Source organism: Rhinopithecus roxellana, chromosome 1 (assembly GCF_007565055.1).
Source record: "Rhinopithecus roxellana isolate Shanxi Qingling chromosome 1, ASM756505v1, whole genome shotgun sequence".
Taxonomy (NCBI): Eukaryota; Metazoa; Chordata; class Mammalia; order Primates; family Cercopithecidae; genus Rhinopithecus; species Rhinopithecus roxellana.
This window is the reverse complement of record NC_044549.1, coordinates 131,287,796-131,315,444: the sequence shown is the minus strand read 5'-3', so window position 1 is coordinate 131,315,444 and position 27,649 is coordinate 131,287,796. Positions and strand designations below refer to the sequence as shown.

The following is a 27,649-nucleotide window of genomic DNA, read 5'->3' as shown; positions in this document are numbered from 1 at the left end:
TCTGCACAGCACTGGTGAGACAGAGGTCGGGGTAACAGAGTGGGATGCCAGGCAGGGGAGAGGAGGACAGGAAAGTCTGAAGGGGAAAAAGGAGATGACAGCACAGACTGGGGGCCAGGCGACAGTCTTCTAAGAGGGGGCTGGGAATAACAGGCCAGGAGTTGGGGCAACTTAAGGTTAAGGGTAGGGTAAAGGCACAGACTGTCTCTACGAATAAGCCAGGTGGGCTGGGGAAGCCCAAAGCAAGCCATGCTGAGGTTTCCTGACCCTCCCAAGCCCACCTGCTTCTGCTTCTGTTGCATAGCTCAATGTTTCACTCTGCTGTGGGGACTGGGGGTAGGAGGAGGGCATGACCCAAGGAAGCAGTTTAGCAATCAATGACACTCAAACTTACATTCCAAAAAGAGCTCCCCCAAGATGTGCTGCATGATCAAAAAATTTCCATCCCAGGATCATTCCTGCTGTATCCATGGCGATAATGGCTTTCAGGGCCTGAAAGGCAGCAAGAAACAAGAGAAGCGGCACAACTGTGATTCCTCCAGCACTGACGTTTCTAACTTAAGGGCAAGAACCCACTCAACATAAAAACATCACCACTATCCCCAGAACTGCACTTCATAAAAATACTTACATTCCCTGCTGTGAATGTGAACATCGGAAGGAAAATAATGGCAAGCCTCCCTTCTGGGATCTTAGTGCAGACAGCTGCAAGGACCGTCATGATGGCGCCAGACTGCAAAGTAACACAGCAGGGAGAATGGGAAACGCAACATGCAGCTGCTTATGGCTACAAGGTCTCAAGAGCAGCACATTTTCTAGAAAGTTTATATGCTGCACATTTCTAGGTGAGCACAAGGCTGAGGCAGACAGATTATCTGAGGTCAGGAGTTTGAGACCAGCCTGACCAATGTGGTAAAACCCTATCTCTACTAAAAATACAAAAAAAAAAATTAGCCAGGTGCGGTGGCAGGTGCTTATAATCCCAGCTACTTAGGAGACTAAGTCCTGAGAATTGCTTGAACCCGAGAGGCAGAGGTTGCAGTGAGCCGAGATTGTACCACTGTACTCCAGCGTGGGTGAAAGAGCGAGACTCCATCTCAAAACAAAATGAACAAAAAAGGCTATATGGGAGTCCCTTGTACTATTTCCTTCAGCTTTCCGTAAGTTTTTAATTATTTATGAATGTTTAAAAAAAAAAAAAAAGACACCTAAGAGCAAAATAACTTTTAAAAGAAGCCCCTATCATTAAAAAGCAAGGTTCCTACTTCTGGAAAATAGCATCTACCTCTCTTAATCAATGTTTTCTTAATGTCTTCTATGTGACAGGTTGCTTCACAATACAAGATTACCTTACATTTGGTGAATTACTAAAACTTTAAAGAAAAGTATTATGAGTCCCAGAGATCTCAGATGTCCCCAGTCCCTCATATAACTGCCAAGTGGCCTCAACAAGGAAGCAAGCTCAGGTTGCAATCTTAGAAGTCAGGGTAATTTCAAGATGGAAGGACAGCATGGACACTCCTCAAAAGGAGAGCCCAAGAAGACCTGAATTTTGACCAAGCTGGCTTCTGTGCAAGAGTCTACAATTGTAGCCAGGTACAGTGTCTCATGCCTGCAATCCCAGCACTTTAGGGGGCCAAGGCAGGTGGATCACCTGAGGTCAGGAGTTCAAGACCAGCCTAGCCAACATAGTGAAACCCTGTCTCTACTAAAAATACAAAAATTAGCTGGGCGTGGTGGTGTGTGCCTGTAATCCCAGCTACTTGGGAGGCTGAGGTTGAGGTGAGCCAAGATTGTGCCACTGTACTCCAGCCTGGGCAACAGAGTGAGGCTCTGTCTCAAAAAAACAACCCCAAAACAAATCAAAATTACATTTTTCCCCAAAATGAAGCAAATATAATTTGATTAGCTGACATGAAAGAGCATTAAAATTCTATGAAGTTCTGCCAGGCGCAGTGGCTCATGCCTGTAATCCCAGCACTTTGGGAGGCTGAGGTGGGCGGGTCACCTGAGGTCAGGAGTTCAAGACCAGCCTGACCAACATGAAGAAACCCCGGCTCGGCCAGGCGTGGTGGCTCAAGCCTGTAATCCCAGCACTTTGGGAGGCCGAGATGGGCGGATCACGAGGTCAGGAGATCTAGACCATCCTGGCTAACACGGTGAAACCCCGTCTCCACTAAAAAAAAAAAATACAAAAAACTAGCCGGGCGAGATGGCGGGCACCTGTAGTCCCAGCTACTCGGGAGGCTGAGGCAGGAGAATGGTGTAAACCCGGAAGGCAGAGCTTGCAGTGAGCTGAGATCCGGCCACTGCACTCCAGCCTGGGCGACAGAGCGAGACTCCATCTCAAAAAAAAAAAAAAAACCCCGGCTCTGCTAAAAATACAAAATTAGCTGGGCATGGTGGTGCATGCCTGTAATCCCAGCTACTCAGGATGCTGAGGCAGGAGAATCACTTGAACCCAGGACGCAGAGGTTGCGGTGAGCCGAGATCGCGCCTTTGCACTCTAGCTTGGGCAACAAGAACAAAACTCTGTCTCAAAAAATAATAATAATAATAATAATAATTCTATGAAGTTCTTCTAAATTACCATTCCATAGATGATTATTCTCCATCTGTTAAAAAAAAATTGTCATTATCTGTACAATTCTATGTAACACTGGTTTTGTGATTATAATTTACTGTAATTATTGCATATTAAAGATAAAGAAGCAGTTCCATCATCCTTCTAGAATTTTCTCAATGTGGCTTTTATATAAATTTAAGTATTTATACATCTGAATAAATCACAACTTGTTTTTTGACAAATGTTTGGGCTTACTCCCATGCAGAGAGATTTTTTTCACTTTTTCTAGCCAGAAAGAAGAATTTAATGAAAACGAAACCTTATCTTCTCAGAAATCGTTCACATTCATACATAGTTTCAGTACAGTGAGTCATGAACCCTGATCCAACCAGACCTAAGAGGTGTGGGTCCATGGGAAGAGGTGAAGGTCTTTTGTTCTCCATCAGTATTTTTAGGTACACTGGTTATATACTTGTAATCAATACACACATCTGATTTTTTTTACTTATTTCATAAATATAGATATATTTTTTTGAGACAGAGTCTCGCTGCTACCCAAACTAGAGTGAGGTGGCACGACCTCACTGCAACCTCCGCCTCCCGGGTTCAAGTTATTCTCCCACCTCAGCCTGCTGAGTAGTTGAGACTACAGGTACACACCACCAAGCCCAGCTAATTTTTGCATTTTTAGTAGAGATGGGGTTTCACCATGTTGGCCAGGCTGGTTTCGAACTCCTGGCCTCAAGTGATCTACCCACCTCGGCCTACCAAATTGCTGGGATTACAGTTGTGAGCCACTGCGCCTGCGCTCATAAACATTTTTCTGTATCTACATAATCTTCAATTCTATCATACTTATGTTTTTTAACTTTGTTTGGTATTATAATTTAAGTGAATCTGCTCCCTCTGCTTACAAAAGCTAAGCAGAGCTAAAGACCCTGGGTGTTACATGTGAAACAAATGTAAGACGACTCTGAAAGGAAGAGAGAGGAAAGCAGACCAGCTAGGAAGCCTGAGATTCAATCAATGTTATGGTGGTGAGTTCCCTGGGCTTTCTTTTGGCCTCATACTGATCATCCCTCAAAATGTTCTCTCTAGTCAAGGACCAAAAAAGGATAGCCTAGCAAAATAGAGACCTTGGAGATAATATTTAGAGAAACGGCTGCCCTGCAAAGGCTGAGCAGAGCCTAGACTTCCACCCTTGCCACACTGTAATAAGGCATCCCAATATGCCTAACAGGCGGTGTCAGCGGAAAGAAGCACCCTTGCTCCTCCTAGCCAAAGTGACATTAGCAGAGGTAGGACACTAGGTAGCCTGCATGCCCTGAGCTCCCATCCCTGCCCTGCAGTGACAAGAGCCCCTATCCCTCAGGAGGCAAAGGCAGCTGAGTGAGCAACCTGGATGTCTACTCCTACCCAGCAGTAATGAGTCACGGCATCCCCTCTCCCCATCAGAACAGTGTCAGAAGAAGACTACTAAAACAGTAGATTTCAATACGATCCAAAGTCTCATGATATCCAAAATGATCAGGCTTCAACTGAAAAATCACTCATCATATCAGGAACCAGAAAAATCTCAACCTGAATAAGAAAACACAATTGGCTCGGTGCAGTGGCTCACACCAGTAATCCCAACACTTTGGCAGGCCCAGGTGGGAGGATCACTTGAGCCCGGGAGCTTGAGATTAGCCTTGGCAACATAGGGAGACTCTGTCTCTACAGAATGGTTTAAAAATTACCCAGGATAGTACCAATACAGTAATTTACAAACATATTTGAACAGTCCATTCAACTTTTTTTCTTTTGTTTTGAGATAGGGTCTCACTACATTGCCCAGGCTGGAGCACAGCGGTGTGTTCATGGCTCACAGCAGCCTCAACCTCCTGGGCTCAGGCCTTCCTCCCACCCTCCCACCCCTCCTGAGTAGGTAGGATTACAGGTGCATGCCACCATGCCCAGCTTAATTTTGAAATTTTTTGTAGAGATGGGATCTCACTATGTTGCCCAGGCTGGTCTCAAACTTCCTGGGCTCAAGTGATCCTCCTGCCTTGACTCTCAGAGTGTTGGGCCTACAGGTGTAAGCCACTGTGCGTGGCTATCCCCTTCATCTTATAACATCTCACTAAACCAAGAGGACTAACACTTTACATTTTGTAGCAACACAACTTTGTTAATTGAGTTTTTTTTTCCAGATTTCTCATTAAAAATGCCATTATACCTGGTGATTTAATTTCCTTGAATTTTAATCACAGATTCATTAAGATATTTGGGGATAATTTTATCCTGCCATGGTTCTATAGGATTTTGATGACTGAACAGGAACTACCATGTCCACATTTTTTACTATGTGCTTCTTACTGTGCTAAGCACTCTAAACGAACTTGCCTTGCACATCAGAAATAGATGGTGTTATCCTCATTTTATATGGGGAAACTGAGGTTCAGAGAAGTTCAGTAATATGTCCTAGAAATCACAGGTAAGTAGCAGAACCAGGATTGACCCCCACTCTAATTCCAAATACCTTACTGCCATACTTCATTAATTTTGCACTTCAGTTTCTTATCTGTAAGATGAGGACAAGAGTTGTCCAAGAGCACATCAAAAGGCCCTTGCAGGTCCTTTCAGCTAATGAGAAAGGTCTCTTCACCCTCAGAGCCCCCATAGTCCTCTAGAGAATCCTCATTCCTTTCAGTGTGTATTAGATGTGTGTATGCTTTTTCCCCAGCTAAATTCGAATTCTGAGTTTGATTCATCCTAGTGGTCTTCACTGGCTTCCTACATTAGCTGTTGAAGGAAGTAGAGAATATGATTCGAAATACATAAATTATACCAGAGCGAAATTTCTTTTTTTTTTTTTTGAGACGGAGTCTGGCTCTGTCGCCCGGGCTGGAGTACAGTGGCCGGATCTCAGCTCACTGCAAGCTCCGCCTCCCGGGTTCACGCCATTCTCCTGCCTCAGCCTCCCAAGTAGCTGGGACTACAGGCGCCCGCCACCTCGCCTGGCTAGTTTTTTGTATTTTTAGTAGAGACGAGGTTTCACTGTGTTAGCCAGGATGGTCTCAATCTCCTGACCTCGTGATCCGCCCGTCTCGGCCTCCCAAAGTGCTGGGATTACAGGCTTGAGCCACCGCGCCCGGCCCAGAGCGAAATTTCATAAAGAAAATAAACATTCCACGAAGGAAAAAGGGGGCTTAAGAAAGCGTGTCAGTCATAGGACAGAATACAGGCCTCACTAGGAAAATTAAGCGTAAACAAATTTGGGGAACAAACAAATTAGGAAATGGTTATTTTACATAAGAATTCTTTTTAAAATTGAAACTTTTTAGAGTTCCTTTAAATAGGAAATCCCCTATGTGAATGCATTTAAGTGAATTAGTATTTAAATATGTACAAACTGAATGTGTAGTTTAAAGAAATATTACATAAAGATTTCCATGTGCCTAGAGATCTGCCATTAAACTCAAAACACACTTAAAAAATTTTTCTTTTCTTTGAGACAGGGTCTTGTTCTGTCACCCAGGCTGGAGTGCAGTAGTGTGATCTCAGCTCACTGCAACCTCCACCCCATGAGTTCAAGTAATTCTCCTGCCTCAGCCTCCCAGTAGCCAGTATTACAAGTGTGCGCAACCACACCTGGCTAATTTTTGTATTTTAGTAGAGACAGGGTTTCACCATGTTGACCAAGCTGGTCTTGAACCCCCTGACCTTAAGTGAGCTGCCCACCTCAGCCTCCCAAAGTGCTGGGATTACAGGTGTGAGCCACTGCACTCGGCCTCAAAACACTTAAAAAAAAAATTTTTTTTTTTTTGAGACACGGTCTTGCTTTGTCACGCAGACTGGAGAGCAGTGGTGCAATCATAGCTTACTGCAGCCTCAATCATACCTCAGCCTCCTGTGTAGCTGAGACTACACGCATGAGCCACCACACCCAGTTAATTTTTAAAATTTTTTGTACAGATAGATAGGATCTTGGTATGTCACCCAGGCTGGTTTCGAATTCTGGGGCTCATCCTCCTGCCTTGGCCTCCCGAAGTGCTGGGATTACAGGTGTAAACCACTGCATCCAGTCTAAGAAAAAACGTTTTAGGCATCCAGAATATAAGAGCTCTGAGGGCAGGAACCTTTGTCATTGTTGTTGTTCCCCACTTTCTAAAACCATCACAAATAATCGTGATCATCTTGCTCACTGGCTGTATCCCCAGGCTCTGGCATAGTACCTAGCGGGCACTCCAATATTGACTAAACAGAAGGATAAAGCACCAGATTCAAACCTGTAATTAGAATTTTCCAATACTGGATTAGGCTCTTTGGTTTATGAGGATTGCATACTTACTGTTCTGAGACATACTCTATTCTGGTAAACATATATATAGAGAGAGCCAACGGTTAAAAGCCACAGCCAGAAATTTACAAAGCTTTATGAATGTATAACTGAAAATTAGTCAACTGTATTGTTTCAATGTTAACTTCTTGGTTTCCATGTAGGGTGAAGGACATATGAGAAGCCCTTATCAATTTTACAACATTCTTCTAATTCTAAACTTATTTCAAAGTAAACTTAAAAATTAAATTTTAAAAAATTAAATAGAAATACTTACTGCACCGAGTGATGGTCCGTATCTTCCTGTGGCAACTTTACCCACGTAACTGACAAAATTGGAAATAACACCTAAGAAACACGTCACATTACAATAACTTAAGTGAGGTATAAAAATGGTTTGCATTTTTTTTTTTTTTTGAGACAGAGTCTCACTCTTTCGCCCAGGCTGCTGAAGTGCAGTGGTACAATTTTGGCTCACTGCAACCTCTGCCTACCAGGTTCAAGTTATTCTCATGCCCCAGCCTCCAGAGTAGCTGGGATTACAGGTGTACGGTTTTCATTTCTGACTTCCACACAGATAAACAGTGTCAGGTTTCAGTCTGGATCACTGTGAGGATACAGGCATGAATACTTATGCTGCCTATCATTTCAGTGACTTTACAGGGGATGAAAAGTCTGACCTACTGCATGATCTGCTGAGCGAGAGTCACTCACTTCTCAGTTACCATTTTCCTCAACTGTAACATGAAGACTCATTCTCAGGAGTATATTCTCTGGGCTGTACTCCAGACACACTAAATCAGAATATCTGGGGTGGGACAACAGACTGGATAATCCCTTAAGTCTCTTTGGCTTCACTGTCATTTGAGTCAACTTGGCTCATTTTTTAAAACTTCCTATGAAGCAGGAATTAATGTATCTGAAACAGACCCACGGTAACTACAACATAACTAGTGCTTGGGAAAGCACTATACACTTACCTTACAAGCCAAAGACAATGCTCAGCTTTTTTTGAAGGACTAGATACACATAAGTATTCGATGAACACTAATTAAGCATCTACTCTGGGCCTTGTGGTAGATGCTTTTATTTAGTGCTTTCTTTAACCCCTTGTCATGAGGAGGTAAGTATCATGAGGTTTAGTCATTTTTGCAACATCACACAGCTGGTAGTAGAAATAGGATCTGAACCTGGGTCTATCTCCAAGCTCAGTGTTTTTCACTACAGCACAGCAAAACTGCCAGATATACTGTTTCTAAATGTAGAGATTTTATAAATTAATTTTTATATTGTATTAAGTAAGTACATTTTACAAACAGAGAGGTAAGTAAAATCTGACCAACTGTCACGTTAGCAGCATCTAGGGACCTGTCACACATGAGAATTTCCTAACTGAAATAAGAAAATACCATCTTCAAGACAATGGCTAGGAAGTGGTTCCGTGCCAACATACATTCTTGCAAAGAAAGACAGAACAAGCTCATTCTTGACAATCATATTGCCTAGCTCTGATTTAAAGCTTTCTGTGAACTGAACACACCAGGGGAAATGAGCTTGCTTAAGGTTATTTAACAAAGACCCAGGAGATTGAGGCAGCAGGGAAGACTGGGAACCACTATCTATAAAATGGTGGGCCTCAACTAAAGAAATCAAGGCCCAATGAGATTTAAAAAATGACGTGCTTAAATTCTATACTAATGTTTACTTAACTCCTGTTTATCCTAACTTAAAATTAAGCATACCCACATAATTCATATGTAAGAGGAAATCAGCAAAATGAGAAGCAGAAAGGCACACCTCCACCAATCTGTGGCACCCTTCTCTATGTACACTGTGAAAAACAAATACGTTCTCAGCACTCACTACATGTAGAATATGGCAGTAACCATTCCCTGTGTCCCTTCTGCAGATAGGTTAGAGTGCTTATACTTTCAAAGGCCCTGAGATTAAAGCATATTACCTGCAGATAGGTACAATGCCATGAACTGCTCTTGACCCAGAATGTTCACTATGCTGGAAGAGAAGCTCCACAAAACGTACATATTTGCCGCCATGTGAAATAAGGAGAAATGGCTGAATGTTGACAGCAACATTGGAGAACAAAGGACTTCTACAAGAGAAAGAAAAACACGGTCTGGTAATCATGGAACACACAGCCAATAAAAATTATCTATTTTAAACTTTTAAAAGTAGGCTGGGTTTAGTGGCTCACGCCTGTAATCCCAGCACTTTGGGAGGCCAACGCAGGCAGATCACTAAGTCGGGAGTTCAAGACCAGCCTGGCCAACGTGGTCAATCCCCATCTCTATTAAAAATATAAAAATTAGCCAGGCATGGTGGCACACGCCTGTAATTCCAACTACTTGGGAGGCTAAGACGGGCGAATCACTTGGACCCGGGAGGTGGAGGATGCAGTGAGCTGAGATTGAGCCACTGCACTCCAGCCTGGGCCATAGAGTGAGACTATCTCAAAAAAACAAAAAACAAAAAAACTATGAAACAAACTAAACATGGAAAACAAAACAGCTATCTTTCTTTTTTTTTTTTTTTTTTTTTTTTTTTTGAGACGGAGTCTTGCTCTGTCACCCAGGCTGGAGTGCGGTGGCGTGATCTTGGCTCACTGCAAGCTCCGCCTCCCAGGTTCACGCCATTCTCCTGCCTCAGCCTCCCCAGTAGCTGGGACTACAGGTGCCTGCCACCACGCCCGGCTAATTTTTTGTAGTTTTAGTAGAGACAGAGTTTCACTGTGTTAGCCAGGATGGTCTCGATCTCCTGACCTCGTGATCTACCTGCCTCGGCCTCCCAAAGTGCTGGGATTACAGGCGTGAGCCACCGCACCTGGCATCAACAACAGCTATTTTTAAGAATTTTCTTTTATTTATTTTTTCCTGCAGACAGAGTCTTGCTGTGTCGCCCCAGGCTGGAATGCAGTGGCATGAACTTGGCTCACTGCAGCCTCAACTTCCTGGGCTCAAGTGATCCTCCCACCTCAGCCTCCTGAGTAGCTGGGACCACAGGTACGCACTCCCACGCCCAACTAATTTTTGTATTTTTAGTAGAGATGGGGTTTCACCATGTTTCCCAGGCTGGTCTTGAACTCCTGAGCTCAAGCAGTTCACCTGCCTCAGCCTTCCCAAATGCTGGGATTATAGGTGTGAGCCACTGTGCCCAGCTTAAGACATCGTTTTTAAAAGTGGTAAAAAGCTGTCTTAGTAAATCTCTTTTCTACTTCGTAAGCAACCCATAAAGACTCTCAGTTCAATTAAAGCAACTTGTCCTTATGGCAAAAGTTGATAATAAAAAAATAAGCAGTCTGGGCAACATAGTGAGACCTCATCTGCACTAAAAACAAAAAAATGAGCTGGGCATGGTGGCATGCGCCTGTAGTCCCAGCTCCTGGGGGCTGAGGTGTGAGGATCACTTGAGCCTGAGAAGCAGAGGTTGCAGTGAGGCAAGATTGTGTCACTGAACTCCAGCCTGGGCAACAGAGCCAGACCCTATCTCAAAAAAAATATATAAAATAAAAAATGAAAAAGTAAATTATGTTAATTATAAAATTGTATGTAATATTTTCCTTAAAGAATAAACTTGTCGGCCGGGCATGGTGGCTCACACCTATAATCCCAGCACTTTGGGAGGCTGAGGTGGGCGGATCATTGAGGCCACGAGTTCAAGACCAGCCTAGCCAACATGGCAAAACCCATCTCTGCTAAAAATATAAAAATTAGCCAGGCACGGTGGCATGCGTCCATAATCCCAGCTACTCAAGAGGCTAGAGGCACGAGAACTGCTTGAACCCAGGAGGCAGAGGTAACAATGAGACAAGATTGCGCCACTGCACTCCACCCTGGCGACAGAGCTAGACTCTATCTCAAAAAAAAAAAAAAAAAAAGGCTCTTAATTTGTCAAAAAATATTTAGATATTTGCTATGGTGAGGTTCATTTTAGGCATCTAGGATATTACATTGAGAGAGATGAGGCTGGGCACAGTGGCTCATGCCTGTAATCCCAGCACTTTTGGAGGCTGAGCTGGGCGGATCACCTGAGGTCAGGTGTTCAAGAACAGCCTGTCCAGGCTGGGCATGGTGGCTCAAGCCTGTAATCCCAGCACTTTGGGAGGCCGAGACGGGCAGATCACAAGGTCAGGAGATCGAGACCATCCTGGCTAACACGGTGAAACCCCCTCTCTACTAAAAAATACAAAAAACTAACCGGGCGAGGTGGCGGGCACCTGTAGTCCCAGCTACTCGGGAGGCTGAGGCAGGAGAATGGCATAAACCCGGGAGGCAGAGCTTGCAGTGAGCTGAGATCCGGCCACTGCACTCCAGCCTGGGTGACAGAGCGAGACTCCGTCTCAAAAATAAATAAATAAATAAATAAATAAAAAAGAACAGCCTGTCCAACATGGTGATACCCTGTCTCTATTAAAAATACAAAAACTAGTTGGGTGGGGTGGTGGGCACCCCAGCTACTAGGGAGGCTAAGGCAGGAGAATCACTTGAACCTCGGAGGTGGAGGTTGCAGTGAGCTGAGATTGCACCACTGTACTCTAGCCTGGGCAACAGAGCAAGACTCTGTCTCAAAAAAAAAAAAAAAAAGAAAGAAAAAGAAAAAGAAAAAGAGAGATGAGGTCCCAATCTTCAATGAAGGAGCTTACAGCCTATCCTCTGTATTTTGCTTATAGCTATTGATAGGTAACTCGTCTTTTTTACAGCACTTTCATTAACTAAAGGATATTTCTTTCATATTATTTCTACCTTAAAATAAAATCAAACAAGTCAGACTTACTTGAGGCTGGATTCGATGTGAAATATCTGATCATTGTCCGCTGCAGAGAAGGTACTCTCCATAAACAGAATACAAGGACATTTGCAGCTATAATACCTACAAAATAAATATTTATAATTTAGGGAGGTTAAAAATAAAAGCAAAAAAGTCTGATCTAAATTACCGCCTTGTAAGATCTCTTCCACAATCATGTAACAGTACTGTATACTTGGGGGATGGGGGGTGAGCTAAAAAAAAAACCGAGTGAAATCAATCCTTTTAAAGTATCAGCACTGCCTAGGGTTGGTAAAGTCACAGAATTCCTGAGAAATCACAAATGCTCTAGGAGCTAACTTCCTTTCCCTAGATCCATATTTTACTTCTTTAGAACAGTTTACTCTTCTCAATAATAAGCAGATCAATAATTTATTGTCTATAATAGCCAAACCAAAGACAGAAGTAATATATAAAATTAGGTTCTTTGGCCAAGAGTAGAAAAGCTAACATTACTCCTTTTTCCTCAGGGCATGGTATGCTTCTTAAACTTAATGCCGGCTTATGGAAACATGTGAGTCAGCTGTGTAGGTGAAGGTCAACATGTTTGAGAAAAATACTCATGTGACAGGAATTCAGGGATAATTCAGAAACACTCTGCAACTACTTTTGAAGTCTGTTTACATGTGGGAGTTGGGTGACTTTCCTTTTTCTGTAAGTGTTGATGTTGTTAGTACTACTATGAAATTGAGGTTTATTTGATAATAGAATTAACTTGTTAGATTTTAGATAAGAAATTAAGTTATTCTTGAAAACTACAAACTTTAAAAAATATATTAATTTTATGAATTGCCACAACTCCTTCACATAGCAGGTATTCATCTACTTGTTGAATTAAAATAATTTAAACAATTTTCATTCCTCCAGTCTCTGTAAGCAACAGGCAAGTAGCACTTTCACCTTCTTCAATGCCAATAAGGACTGATTTCAATAACATTCTGGTAAGAGGATTTACTTTAGAAAGTATCATTTGTCTAGTCCCTGGCAGCTGCTATGTCTCGGTGTTACCTGTGGCTTCTGCACTTGCTCATTCTGTAAGGCTCTCAGCTAGCCCCTGGCATTTCTAGTCTGTCCAGTTTTTGCTCTTCCACTTGAGAGGTGGGAAAGGAAGCTACATTTTTCACAGATCTTAAGACTTTTTTTTCCCATTTTAATATCTGAAATCAGGATGCATCTTATAATTGGTGGTATGTGATAGCTTAATTGGTAGCATTTTTTCTTTCTCTGTAGTACACTAAATAAAATTTTATTGCATTTTGTTGAACTGATTCCATCAGTTGTATCAGATGTCTCACTAGTGGGGACTGTGACAGCCATTATACCATCTTTGGTAAATAATTACCCAGAACTCTTTTAAAGATGGTGAGAGGGACAGCATTTATGCAAAGATGGGAAAAGGGATCATACACCAGGCAATGAAGAGCGAAAAGCACTGTGTGCACCTCCCATTGTGGAGCCTGGAATCCTGGGAAGGGTAGGCAGGCAGAGCCTCCTCAGAGGGACTGGAGTCTTGGGAGGGTTATCCTACAGGAAGAGCAGTGATTCGTGTTGCCCAGGATTCTTTAGTTTCCTTTGGGAGAGTTAATCATCTTTACTACGCAGAGTGTACGCTTAGGTCTAGGTTGTCACACCCAGTGATTGATATCTTAGGGTAAAGAAGACCTGAGAATAGTCTGGCCATGATCATAAAGATCGGATTGCCAAGATCATCATCTGTCAGGGCTTTGGTGTTTTACTCTAATTGTGGTTCAAGGCAAAGCGAGCAAAATGGGGGCCCTGATCCTGCCTGCTAGGCTGAAAAATGGCAATGACTACTCTGCTTCCGCTGTCAGTTCTATAGGCAACTTCCTCAAACCACTGATACACAGCACACACAGCTTCTGGAAACCACAGGTACCACAGCACCATCAAGAGGAGGGTATGTCTCTGGATAAAGTGATTACAATAAAGGAAAATACATGAAAAAAAAAAAAAAGATAAAGGCCAGGCGCGGTGGCTCACGCCTGTAATCCCAGCAGCACTTTGGGAGGCTGAGGCAGACGGATCACCTGAGGTTGGGAGTTCGAGATCAGCCTGACCATCATGGAAAAACTTCGTCTCTACTAATAATACAAAATTAGCCAGGCGTGGTGGTGCATGCCTATAGCCCCAGTTACTTGGGAGGCTGAGGCAGGAGTGAACCCAGGAGGTGGAGGTTGCGGTGAGTCGAGATCACGCCATTGCACTCCAACCTGGGCAACAAGAACAAAACTCTGTCTCAAAACCAAAAGAGTGGGGGAAGATAACCAAAGACATCAAGGTTAACAGTGGACAAAGAGTTAACACTGCTGAGTTTTCAATCCAAATGCAAGAAGCTTTTCTGATAAATTATGGAGTACTGGCACTGAAACAGACTGCAGCCAAAACCCTTACTTCATAAGCCAGTGGTCATCAAACTGCTTTCATGAGGCACCCCATTAGTAAACACCATCCATTAGTAAGAGACACATCCCATGTATGTATACTTATTAACAAATTATGTACGTGAACCACTATGAATTCATCATAAGACACATTTAACAAATTTAAAAGAAATAAGAGAAGTGAAATGCACATACTTTCCTCTTTGTAAACCCTATTCTGAAGGCCAATTATAGGTAAGAAAAACTGAGGCTGTAAAAGGTACAAGTTGTCAGTCAAATTCAGTGGCCAAGCCAGAATTCCTAATCTAGTGCTCTTTCTACTATACACCAAGACATGGGGAGCCAGGAGGATTTATTTTGACCTTGGTCACTCTAGGACTTCAGACACCACATAAAAATGGCTTCCTTACTGGGAAAGAGCATATGCTGGTCCCCAGAAGCAGATAAGAATGAGAGGATTTGTGGCAATCCTAGGCCTACTGAGGCAGTACTGCATTTTGGCTAAAAGTATGGGTGAAGGAGTCCAGCAAAAGTGACTCTGTCCTACTTACATTATAACCTGGGGAAAAGGCCTAACCTCTCAGCTTGTTTCCTCTTCTGTAAAATGAGGACAATAAAATCTACCTGAAAGGGTTGAATGGGCCGGGCCGGGTGTGGTGGCTCATGCCTATAATCCTAGCACTTTGGGAGGTCCAGGCAGAAGAATCCATCCCTTGAGCCTAGAAGTTTGAGACCAGCCTGGGCAACATAGTGAGACCCCCTCTTTCCAAAAAAATGAACAATATCAGCTGGGCATGGTGGCACATGCTTGGGTCCCAGCTATTTGGGAGGCTAAGGAACCCAGGAAGTCAAGTCTGCAGTGAGACAAAATTGTGCCACTGTACTCGTCTGGGCGACAGAGAGAGACCCTGCCTCAAAAAAAAATAAATTAAAAAAAAGGAAAAAAAAGGGTTGAGTGATGATGAAATGAGAAAACATGATTAAATGTAGCAGTCACACAGTGACAACAAATTGAAAACATGGTGAAAAGAGAAAGGCCTTTTCAGGTCTGAATCCTAAGTATGTCACTTAGCAGTTTTGTGGCCTATGGCACTTTATTCCCTCATTTATAAAATGAGGATAATACCTCCTACCTCATAAAGGTTGTAGTGGGGCTTAAATAAGATAGTATATGCACCTAGTATGCAAATAATCAAAGAATAATGGTTTCCTCCTCTCTCCTCCTCTGAGAAATAGAAAGGCTTAAGTTTTGTATATCTCCACTTAGGAGGGATGTTACCTGCTTCTTCTGATTCTATGGTAACTCTTGGACAAGCTTGGCACTACTGATTCAGGAAGGCTGCTGCTGTCCTAGTGCCTATCCTCACACCTGTGTAATGTACTGGACTATGTCAGTGAAAAAATAACAAAATAAGGATCTCTGAAAACTCTCCTTCATAAGAGCAATGAAAGAACTGGCAAAAAAATGTCAGAATCAACTTTTTCAGAACTCTGGAAACTAATCAAAGGCTTATAGCAAACCAGGGCGTATTTACTTAAGAAAAACAGCTGAATCTCAAAACAGCTAGCTTTACAGCATTTGCCATTCTCCTGCCTCAGCCTCCCAAGTAGCTGGACCTACAGGTGCCCGCCACCACACTTGGCTAATTTTTTGTATTTTCAGTAGAGACGGGGTTTCACCATGTCAGCCAGGATGGTCTTGATCTCCCGACCTCATGATCCGCCTGCCTCAGCCTCCCAAAGCTTTGCAGCATTTTAACTTGGCCTAGTCCAATCCCCCGTTCTCTAGTTACAAGGTAGTCTTAAAAACTGAGGTAGCTGGTAGAATGGAGCTGGAGTTCTTTCAAAGCCTCATTCCCAAAGAATTGTCATTATTTGACCTGGCTGTTGATTCCATGTAAGACCCACTTTCAAGGCTGTTTAACCTGACTGGGAGCTCCCCAAGTACAAAACTTTTCACAGAGAGTGTTTGTCAAAAACAATGACAGGTAAGTGTTTCAAGTTTCAGACTGCCTGAGATGCTGGATAACACATGGGGGCAAATAAGAGACTAATCAAAAATCTTAAGAGGAAAAGCAGGGGAATAAGATTTCCACAGAAACTTTGAAAACCTCCAACATATTCCTGGACCCTAGAAGGCCACATGCATACTAAGACAAAATAGACCTTAAGACAAAATTCATTGCTAGAGAAAAAGAAGGATATTATACAATGATGAAAAGGTCAATTCATCAAGAAATAACAATTAGAAACACATGCACCTAACAAAAGAATCTCAAAAGACATGAAGAAAAATGGACAGAACTGAAGGGAAAAATAACTCAACAATAATAGCTGGAGACTTCAGAACTCCATTTACAATAATGGAGCGATTAATTAAATGATTAGCAAGGAAGTAGAAGACTTGAGCAACTCTATAAAACAACTAGACTTAACAGACACCTATAGAACACACAATCCAACAAAAGCAGAATATACATTCTTCTCAAGTGCACAAGCAGCATATTCTAGGATATGTTCAGTCACAAAACAATTATCAATAAACTTAAACTAGAACACTAAATTATACAAAGTATGTCCTCTGATCACGTGGAATGAAATTACAAATCAATACAGAAATAAATTCAGAAAATTCACCAGTATGTGGAAATCAACAAACTCCTAAATAACCAATGGTTCAAAGAGGAAATCACAAGGGCAACTAGGAAACTGAGATGAATGAAAATAAAAATATGCCAAAATTTATAGGATGCAACAAAAGTGGTGCTATGAAATGTCCACATTAAAAAAGGAGATCTCAACTCAATAACCTAACTTTTCACCTTAAGAAAGTGTAAAGAGAAGAGCAAACTAAAACCAACGCAAGGAGAAGGAAAGAATGAAGAAAATAGGTAAATGAATTAAAAAAAACAGAAAAATTAATAAATACAAAAGTTGGATCTGTTTGAAATGATCAATAAAACTGACAAACTTTTAGCTACAGTGACAAAGAAAAAAAGACTCAAATTACTAAAGTCATGTCATACAGGTCTGGGATTTGCTAAAAAATAAAAGGAAAAATAAAAACAAATTACTAAAATCAGGAATGAAAGCAGAATGTTACTACCAACCTTACAGAAATCAGAATTACTACAAAATACAATGAACAATATATACAAACAAATGAGAATAACTTAGATGAAATTTAAAATTCCCAGAAAGACACCAACTACTAAAACTGACTTGAAGAAATAGAAAATCTGAACAGACCAAGAATAAATACAGAGACTGAATTAGTAATTTTAAAAACTTACCACAAAGAAAAGTCCAGAGCCAGATAAGGTGTTAGGTGCCTATGTTTCTCATTGGCTTCACTAGTATTTGAGTTTCCTACAGCTGTTGTAACACAAACTTGGTGGCTTAAAACAACAACAATCTATTCTATTCCAGTTCTGAAAGCTAGAAGTCAGAAATCAAGGTGTCAAGTGTCAGCAGGGCCATGCTTCCTTTTGAAGGCTCTAGGGAAGTGTCCTTCCTTCCCTCTTCCTAGCTTCTGCTGGCTCCCGACAATTCTTGGCTTTGTTTGGCTTATAGGTGCATCACTCCAATCTTTGCCACCATCTCTTTGGTCTTGTTTTCTGTATCTTTCTTTGTCCTCTCCTCTTCTTATAAAAACATGAGTCAATGGATTTAAGGTACATCCTAATGTAAGATGATCTCTCTGTAACTAATCAAATCTGCAAAGCCACTATTTCAAGTAAAGTAACATTCTGTGGTTCTAGGTGGACACAAATTTTTGGGAAGCACACTATTCAACTTACTACAACTGGGAAATTCTACCAAATATAAAGGAGAATTAACACCAATCCTTCTCTAACTCTTTCAAAAAACAGAATAGGAAGGAACATTTTCCAACTCATTCTATGTAGCCAGTATCACCTCCGTATCAAAACCAAAGACATCACACAAAAAACTATCAATACCCCTTTATGAAAACAGATACAAAAATCCTCAAGAAAATTTTGGTAAACCAAATCCAGCCATATATAAAAAGGATTATAAATCATGACCAAGTGGAATCTGTCACAGGAATGCCAGTTGGGTTCAACATATGAAAAATCAATGTAGTATTTCACATTAACAAAGTTGGAAGACTCACAATTCATAGTTTCAGAATTTACAACACAAACCTACAGGAATAAAGACAATGTAGTACCAGAATAAGGACAGATATATAAATCAATGGACAGAACTGAGAGTCCGGAAATACACACCATACGATTATGGTCAACTGGTTTTTGACTAAGGTTCCAAAAAAATTCAATGGGGGAAAGAATAGTCTCGTCAAAAAACGGTGCTCAGAAAAGTGGATATCCATAAGCAAAAGAATGAGTTTGGACCCCTACCTCAAACCAAATACAAACATTAACTCAGAATTAATCAAATGTCTAAATTGAAGAGCTAAAATTTTAAAGCTCTTAGTAGAAAACACAAGTACACATCTTTGTGACCTTGAATTAGGTCACAGTTTCCTTGACATGACACTTAAAAGTAGCAACAAAGGAAAAAATAGATAAAATGAACTTCAGCAAAATTAGAATGTTTATGCTTCGGAAAACACTATGAAGAAAGTGATAAGACAACTCACAGAGGCCGGGCGCGGTGGCTCAAGCCTGTAATCCCAGCACTTTGGGAGGCCGAGACGGGCGGATCACGAGGTCAGGAGGTCGAGACCATCCTGGCTAACACGGTGAAACCCCGTCTCTACTAAAAAAAATACAAAAAACTAGCCGGGCGAGGTGGCGGGCGCCTGTAGTCCCAGCTACTCGGGAGGCTGAGGCAGGAGAATGGCGTAAACTCGGGAGGCGGAGCTTGAAGTGAGCTGAGATCTGGCCACTGCAGCAGCCCGGGCGACAGAGCGACACTCCGTCTCAAAAAAAAAAAAAGACAACTCACAGAACGTGAAGAATATTTGTGAATCGTATCTCTTAATAAGGGTCTAGTCTCCAAAATACATAAATAACTTTTACTCAACAAAAAGACAAATAGCTATTTTTAAATGAGGAAAACATTTGGAGAAACAGGCATTTCTCCGAAGAAGACTAAATATACAGTAAGACATGAAAAGATGTTCATTACTCATTAAGGCAAGACAAATCAAAACCACACTGATATCCCTTTACACTCACCAGGATGGATATAATAAAGGCAACAAAATGGGAGAAAATGTGCAAATCATATCTGATAAGGGATTAATATCCAGAATATATAAAAAGCTCAACAGCCCAATGTAAAAATGGGCAAAGGAAGTAAATAGAAAGTTCTCCAGAGAAGATATACAAATATCCAATAAGCACATGAAAAGATGCTCATTATTACTAATCACTAGCAAAATCTGTGGGGAAAAGAAAGATCAGACTGTTACTGTGTCTATATAGAAAGAAGTAGACATAAGAGACTCCATTTTGTTCTGTATTTGAGATGCTGTTAATCTGTGACCCTACCCCCAACCTTGTCCTTGCAAGAGACATGTGCTGTGGTGACTTAAGGTTTAATGGATTTTGGGCTGTGCAGGATGTGCTTTGTTAAAACAAGGGCCTGAAGGCAGTATGCTGGTTAAAAGTCATCAACATTCTCTTAATCTCAAGTACCCAGCCACACAAAGGTCACAGGGACCTCTGCCTAGGAAAGCTAGGTATTGTCCAAGGTTTCTCCCCATGTGATAGTCTGAAATATGGTCTTCTGGGAAGAGAAAGACCTGATTGTCCCCCATTCTGACACCCGTGAAGGGTCTGTGCTGAGGAGGACTAGTGTAAGAGGAAAGAAGCCTCTTGGCAGCTGACATAGAGAAAAGCATCTGTCTCCTGCTCGTCCCCGGGCAATGGAACATCTCGGTGTAAAACCTGATAGTATGTTCTGTTTACTGAGAAAGGAGAAAACCGCCTTAGGGAGAAAGGTGGGACTTGCTAGCGCAATGCTGCTCTTTATGCACTAAAAAAGTTTAAGAAGATGTTTGCATATGCATATCAAGGCACAGCACTTTTCCTTAAACTTATTCATGTCACAGAGCTTTTTATTCATATGTCTTACTGCTGACCTTCTCCCTACAATGATCCTATTATCCTGTCACTTCCCTTTTTCTAAGATGGTAAAGATCATTATCAATAAATACTCAGGGAACTCAGAGATGGGTGCTGGCGTGGGTCCTCTGTATGCTGAGCGCCGGTCCCCTGGGCCCACTTTTTCTTTCTCTATACTTTGTCTCTGTGTCTCATTTCTTTTCTCAAGTCTCTCGTTCCCCCTAACGAGAAACGCCCACAGGTGTGGAGGGGCAGGCCACCCCTTCAAACATGGAAATTAAAACTATACCCATTAGGACGACTATCATCAAATTTCAAAAAAAGGAAAACAGGCCAGGCACAGTGGCTCACACCTGTAATCCCAGCACTTTGGGAGGCTGAGGCAGGTGGATCACCTCAAGGTCAGGAGTTCGAGACCAGCCTGACCAATATGGTGAAACCTTGTCTCTACTAAAAAAAAAAATTAAAAACTTAAAAAATAAGCCGGGTGTGGTGGCGTGATCCTGTAGTCCCAGCGACTTGGTAGGCTGAGACAGAAGAATTGCCTGAACCTGGGAGGTGGAGCTTGCAGTGAGCTGAGATCATGCCACTGCACTCCAGCCTGTGCAACAGAGCAAGATTCCATGTCAAAAAAAAAAAAAAAGAATGTATGGTCGGTCTCAAAGAGATATTTGCACACCCATTTTCATAGCAGCATTATTCATAATAACAAGAGGTAGAAATAACTCAAATGTCCATTAATAGGTGAATGGATAAACAAAATGTGATATACACACAAAATAAAGTATTATTCAGCCTTAAAAAAGGAAGTAAATACTGCCACGTGCTCCAACATGGATAAACCTTGTGGACATTATGCTAAGTGAAATAAGCCAGTCCAAAAACCAAGTATTTTATGATTTTACTTGCATGAGGTATCTAAAGTAGTCAAATGCATAGAAAAAGGAAGAAGGATGGTGGTTATCAAGGGCTGAAGGGAGGAGAAAAAGGGGACATACTGTTTAATGAGTAGAGAGTTTCAGATATGCAAAATGAAGAAGTTCTAGAGATTGGTTTTACAAAAATGTGAATATACTGAACTCGATTGAACTATATGCTTAAAAATGATTAAGATGGTATATTTCATGTTATTTTTTTTTTACAATTAAGAAAAAAAAAAGGACGGGCGCGGTGGCTCAAGCCTGTAATCCCAGCACTTTGGGAGGCCGAGACGGGTGAATCACGAGGTCAGGAGATCGAAACCATCCTGGCTAACACGGTGAAACCCCGTCTCTACTAAAACTACAAAAAAATTAGCTGGGCGAGGTGGCGGGCACCTGTAGTCCCAGCTACTCGGGAGGCTGAGGCAGGAGAATGGCGTGAACCCGGGAGGCGGAGCTTGCAGTGAGCTGAGATCCGGCCACTGCACTCCAGCCTGGGGGCAGAGCGAGACTCTGTCTCAAAAAAAAAAAAAAAAAAAAAAAAAAAAAAGAGTTACCACATGACCCAGTAATTCCATTCCTGGCTATATACCGAGAAATGAAAACATGTGTCCACACAAAAATGTGCACATGAAAGTTCATAGCAGTACTATTAATAGCTGAAGAACGGAAACAACTCAAATGCCCATCAACTGATGAAGGAATAAACAAATGTAATATATCCATATACTGGAATATTATTTGGCCATAAAAAGAAACAGAAGTACTGATGATATATACTGCAACATGAGTGAACCTTAAAACATTATGCTACGTGAAAGAAACAGACACCAAAGGCTCCACACTATGTGACTTGATGTATACGAAACCTCCAGAACAGGAAAGTCCCTCAAGAAAGCAGCTTGATGGCTGCCTAAGGCTGAGGGGAAGGAAGGAATGGAGGAGTGACTGCTAACGGGAATGGGGTTTCTTTTTGGGATAATGAAAGGGCCCTGGGATTAGATAATGATGATAGTTGCACAGCCTTTTAATATAATAAACACCACTGAATTTACTTTGGCTTTCTATTTTTATTTGTTATTATTTTTAGAGAGGTGTGGGGGGTCTCACTATGTTGCCCAGGCTGGTCTAGACTCAAATAATGCTCTGACTTCGGCCTCCTAAGTGGTAGAATTCCAAGAGTGAGCCACCACACTCAGCCAATTGTACACTTTAAATCAGTGGTCCCCAACCTTTTTGGCACCAAGGACCAGTTTTGTGTTAGACAATTTTTCCATAGACCAAGAGTGGGGGGATGGTTTGGGGATGATTCAGGTGCATTACATTTATTCTGCACTTTATTTCTATTATATCATAATATATAATCAAGTAATTACACAACTTATCATAATGTAGAATTGGTGGGAGCCCTGAGCTTGTTTTCCTGCAACCAGATGGTCCCGTCTGGGTGTGATGGGAGACAGGGACAGATCATCAGGCATTAGATTCTCATAAGGAGTACACAACCTAGATCCCAGCCTGGTCAACATGGTGAAACTCTGTCTCTACTAAAAATACAAAAGTTAGCCAGGTGTGGTGGCAGGTGCCTGTAATTCCAGCTACTTGGGAGGCTAAGGCAGGAGAATCACTTGAATCCGGGAGGCAGAGATCGCAGTGAGCCAAGATCGCACCACTATACTCTAGCCTGGGCAACAGAGCAAGACTCTGTCTCAAAAAAATAAACAAAAAAAAGGAAACAAAACATAAATGAAGTTTCAAAACTCGTTCCCCTGCGCTCATCTCCTGCTGTGCAGCCCGGTTCTGGTACCAGTCCTTGGCCCAGGGTTGGGAACCCCTGCTTTAAATGGTGAATTTTATATGTGAACTGTATCTTAATTTTTAAAAAGGCAGATGCACTGATTTGGAAAGCATTACTTGGTTCAATGACCTCAGGTTATTTTCCTCCTCAGCCCAAGAAAGGTAGTATAACCCCTTTTTTCTTATTTTCCTATAAAGGACTTACCATACCACTTGGGGTCTAATAGCTACTCACAGATCCCCTCTGTTTCTGGGTGGGCCAAGTCACACCTCCACAGCTCCTTTATCTGAAGGGGCTACTATACCCACCCAGACCCGGCCAGTCCAGACACTGACAAGCATGTACATCCACAGCAGCCAAAGAACTGGGCTCAAGCCATCCTTACCTCAGGTTCTCTGGGAACCAGGCAGGTGTAAAGATCAACCTGTTGGCCTCACATAGTGGCTATCATTTCTTTTCCTAGGTAGCATCCACCAAACTAATTAAGGACTGGGTCCACAGCTACCTGGAATCAAGAAGAAACCCAGAGAGACTGTCCATCTTCCATCCTCCCACTGGGATAGAGACAGAAAGTTTGAAACTAATACGGGTAAACAGAAAGGGCAAATTCACAATAAGGGAGCCAAAGGCCCTTATAATTGTTAACCACAAAAAAGGGTTGTTATTTCTCTGTACTCTCCCTGCAGATGAGAATATCTAACCTACCCAGTGGGCAACTTTTAGAAATCAATCTGACGTATTTATACTCTGTACATTGTTGGAGGATATTTAAAATGGTACACAACTTCTTTTAAGACAACTTTGCAATACACAAAATTTTAAATGTACATATTCTTTGACCCAGCAATTCTATTTCCAGTAACTTATCCTAAAAATATGCTTGTACAAGGTACAGAGATCTGTATGTAAGGCAATTCACTGCAGTAATATTTATAGAAGCAGAAGACTAAAAGCCACATAAATATCTATTAATAAAAGATTTGTTAAATAATATTCAGTTACATGGAATACTACAATGTCATTAAAAAGAATATGCTGGCCAGGCACAGTGGTTCACGTCTGTAATCCCAGCAATCTGGAAGGCCAACGCAGGAGGACCACTTGAGCCCAGGAGTTCAAGACCAGCCTTGGGAGGTTGAGGCTGCAGTGAGCCGTGATCATGCCACTGCACTCCAGCCTTAGTGACAAGTGAGATGCTGTCTCAAAACAAACCAAAACAAACAAAAAAGCCTGGTGTGCTGGTAATTTCCATTTATCAATCCGGGTGCTGGTTACATGGATGTGCTCAGCTTGTGAAAATTAATTAGTTGAGCTGTACATTTGACATATTCACATTCTTCTACGTATATTATACCTCAATAAAATATTAAAAATAATGTAACAGACCTACTTGTACTGATATAGAATGTTCTTTAAAATATTAAGTGAAAAAAAATCATGGTGCAGAAGAGTATGTATTGCATGTTACTATTTTTGTGTTAAACCACAGATAGATATAAATGCCTATACATAAATAGATGCCTTGGAAGAACACACAAGTAACTAAACATGCAATGGTTATTATGGGAACGGGAAAGTGCAGAACTGGAAGTTGAGAGTGAGAGAAAGACTTATTTTTCCCTTTATGTATCCTTTATTCCAATTTTCATCTGTTACCATGCATATTTATTCCTTTTACAATGACAAAATCTAGTCTAGGCAGTCAAAAAGGGCTCCCTTTCCTCCCTGGGTACCAGGCTGCTACTCTGGAACAATTTGCTGCAATTTGTACTGTGAATCAGCACCCAGATACTTGACAGGGGGAGGCAGTGTGGTTTATCAGAAAGGTAATTAGTGGTGGTTTGCTATTCTAGAAAGTAAAAGGACATAATAAGCCTATTCTTTGAAATATGAAGTGGATTTGATTCCCAAATCCACCCAGTTCTAGCTGTGTGATCTCAGTTATTTGACCGCTCCTTGCCCCATCTGAGAAATGAGGATACCACTAACAGGGCTCTTATGATGATTAATAATAATATAAATGCATGTAAAGCACGTAGCATGATGCTTGAAGTGTGGTTGGCACTCAAGGATTAATTTTGCTATTCTTCTCCAAAAATAACTTGTTTGCAGACTGGCAAGTCAGGAGTTAGGAGTTACAGAAAAACAGTGACTGATTAAAAGGTAAAGATGGGCTATAAGACCAAGGAAAACGTTACCTTACCAGCAACATCAGAATAGATAAGGAGGCCTTAGTCTGGGAAGACAGCTCAAAACCTTGAAAAGGTACAAGGAGAGAGAGAACCGAAATCAAAAAGAATAAGCCTGGTAAAAACAGAACAGCAAAGAAAAAAGAATAGACTTTAGAAGTTGGGGCAAGGGGTCAAAGACTAGAGAGTAGTAGTGACTAAACTTTGATGCTGACAAAAAATACACTAGTAGAGGAACCAGGGAATAGTTTTCTTGAGATCTCTCTCCCTATCCTTTTCCATCCTCGCTCCTTCTTGATCAAAGATAATAATTTAGCTGATTCTTTCCCGTGGCTTTACCTGAATCTCAATACAGTAAAGTCAGCATTCTCTTGAACTAACAGGAAAATCTGGCAAGTGCCTCAAAGACAACCCTGAAAGCTAGAAAGGTAGGAGAAAATATTCTCTCTGGGGCTTGCCCGGGGACCTCCAGGACAGGCTTAAAAGGCTGACAGATCAGGGCAATAGAACAGAAAATTAGCTGAAATATAAAAGCACCAGGGATGACAAATCTAGCTTTGAAGAATGCCACCTTATACTCCCCATTTGCTCCACAAATACCCAGTGGGCTTATAAACACTTTTTCAGAGCAATATGAAGCCTGGGGAGATTATTTCTGTGTAATAAAAATTAAGACCAAAAAAAAAAATCCCCAAACAAACCAAAAAAAAAAAAAAAAAGGATTAAAACAAGTTTCCTAGCATAGCTTTAAAAAGGGATTTGCACAGACAGATTGAGACAGAACAGTCAAAAACTACAGACTCCAAACCTGGCATCAGCTGTAAGAAAGGGAGGTTTTTGTCGTTGTTGTTGTTGTTGTTGTTTTCAGACGGAGTCTCACTCTATTGCCCAGGCTGGAGTGCAATGGCATGATCTCGGCTCTGCCTCCCAAGTTCAAGCGATTCTCCTGCGTCAGCCTCCCTAGTAGCTGGGATTACAGGCATGTGCCACCACATCCAGCTAATTTTGTATTTTTAGTAGAGATGGGGTTTCACCATGTTAGCCAGGCTGGTCTCCAACTCCTGACCTCAGGTGACCCACCCACCTCGGCCTCCCAAAGTGCTGGGATTACAGGCATGAGCCACTGCACCCAGCTAGAAAGGGAGGTATTTTACCTCACCACCAGATGCCTCCTTAACAATAAAATAAATTACAGGTATGCCTTACAATCTGACTGTTCTTATCTACACCTAGGAACCAAAGGGACATGGATAAATTTGAGATACCCCTCATTATCTGAAACTCAGAAACTATGTATATTTGGATTAACACTTTACTGTCTGAACTTACTATATCCAAAATCTTCCCATCCAAATTCAAGAGCTCAACAGATTCAATAGCAAGGAATACTTACATGAAGTGCTTGGTGTAGTAGTGAGAAATCTTTAACTAACTAGAGCTTTCATGCTGCCGTTGTCTAGGTATGAAAACTACAAAGCAGAGAGGCACACTGGTCTCACAAAGCTTTAAAAACTCTCTAGGTGAAACTTGTCAAGTTCTTTCAAAATATAAAATGAAACAACAACAACAACAACAACAACAACAACAAACCCACATTCAGAAAACATCTCCAATCCAAAGAAAGAAAGTGGGACGGAGTAGACCTGTCACTCCATAAATCTATCATTGATTAAAACCAGGAGCTGAGCCAACTTCACTTTGCAGTCTACAAGAAGCAATCAGGAGTGCTCAGCAAGGAAAGCTGGACTAATTGGCACCCCAGGAAGGAGACAAGACATACTAAATAAACAGTTTATTCTTGAGAATCTCATATGTAGGTAATTGATTAAGCACCATTTACAGACATTGTAAAACTAGAATCACTATTACTAGAATAGTTACTTCCTACAAGGAAAGTCTGAGGTGACACAAAACAGTTCAAAGGGCATTTCCTGAGGTTAAAGTCACTTGGACAATCTAACAAGAAAGATTTAAGACCTGAAGCATGACCATTCACATTTATCTTGTTCAAAGCAGCTTACATTCAAGTTGCAAGACAGATCACAAGCATCTCTCTGTACTGCTATGTCCTTCATGCCAAATGGCTGATTTGATTTCAAAAAAGAAAAAGGCTGGAGGGAAAGAATTCTGATTTTTAATTACCTCCAGCTTCTTTGAAGAAAGTATTCACCAGCATGAGAAAAGGTTTTAAACTCTGATGCTAGGCTTCCTCACATGTTAAATGGCATAAAATCACAACCACCTTCAAAGAATGTGAGGTATCAACTAATAGCGAAATGCTTCGAAACTAGTGAAGGCAAAACCCTGCCACCCTAAAGAAATCTTAATTTCGTTCCTTTTTTCTTTTTGAGACAGAGTCTTGCTCTGTCATTCAGGCTGGAGTGCAGTGGCGCAATCTCAGCTCACTGCAACCTCTGCCTTCCGGGTTCAAGCGATTCTCCTGCCTCAGCCTCCCTAGTAGCTGGGATTAACAGGCGTGCACCACCACGCCCAGTAATTTTTTGTATTTTTAGTAGAGATGGGGTTTCACCATATTGGCTAGGCTGACCTAACCTCAGGTGATCTGCCCACCT

General features: G+C 41.6%; 1 protein-coding gene across 1 annotated transcript in view; it reads right to left on the bottom strand.

The window, feature by feature from the left end:
• The window catches only part of PARL (presenilin associated rhomboid like), a 56,996-nt gene that overhangs the window by 3,374 nt on the left and 25,973 nt on the right, over nucleotides 1-27,649 (bottom strand). Inside the window, exons 5-9 of the mRNA XM_030931440.1 lie at nucleotides 11,676-11,771; nucleotides 8,848-8,997; nucleotides 7,165-7,235; nucleotides 632-733; nucleotides 395-492 (exon numbers count right to left, since the gene is read on the bottom strand). Of these exons, the coding sequence (XP_030787300.1) occupies nucleotides 395-492; nucleotides 632-733; nucleotides 7,165-7,235; nucleotides 8,848-8,997; nucleotides 11,676-11,771 (517 nt within the window). The remainder of the gene's footprint in view (nucleotides 1-394; nucleotides 493-631; nucleotides 734-7,164; nucleotides 7,236-8,847; nucleotides 8,998-11,675; nucleotides 11,772-27,649) is intronic.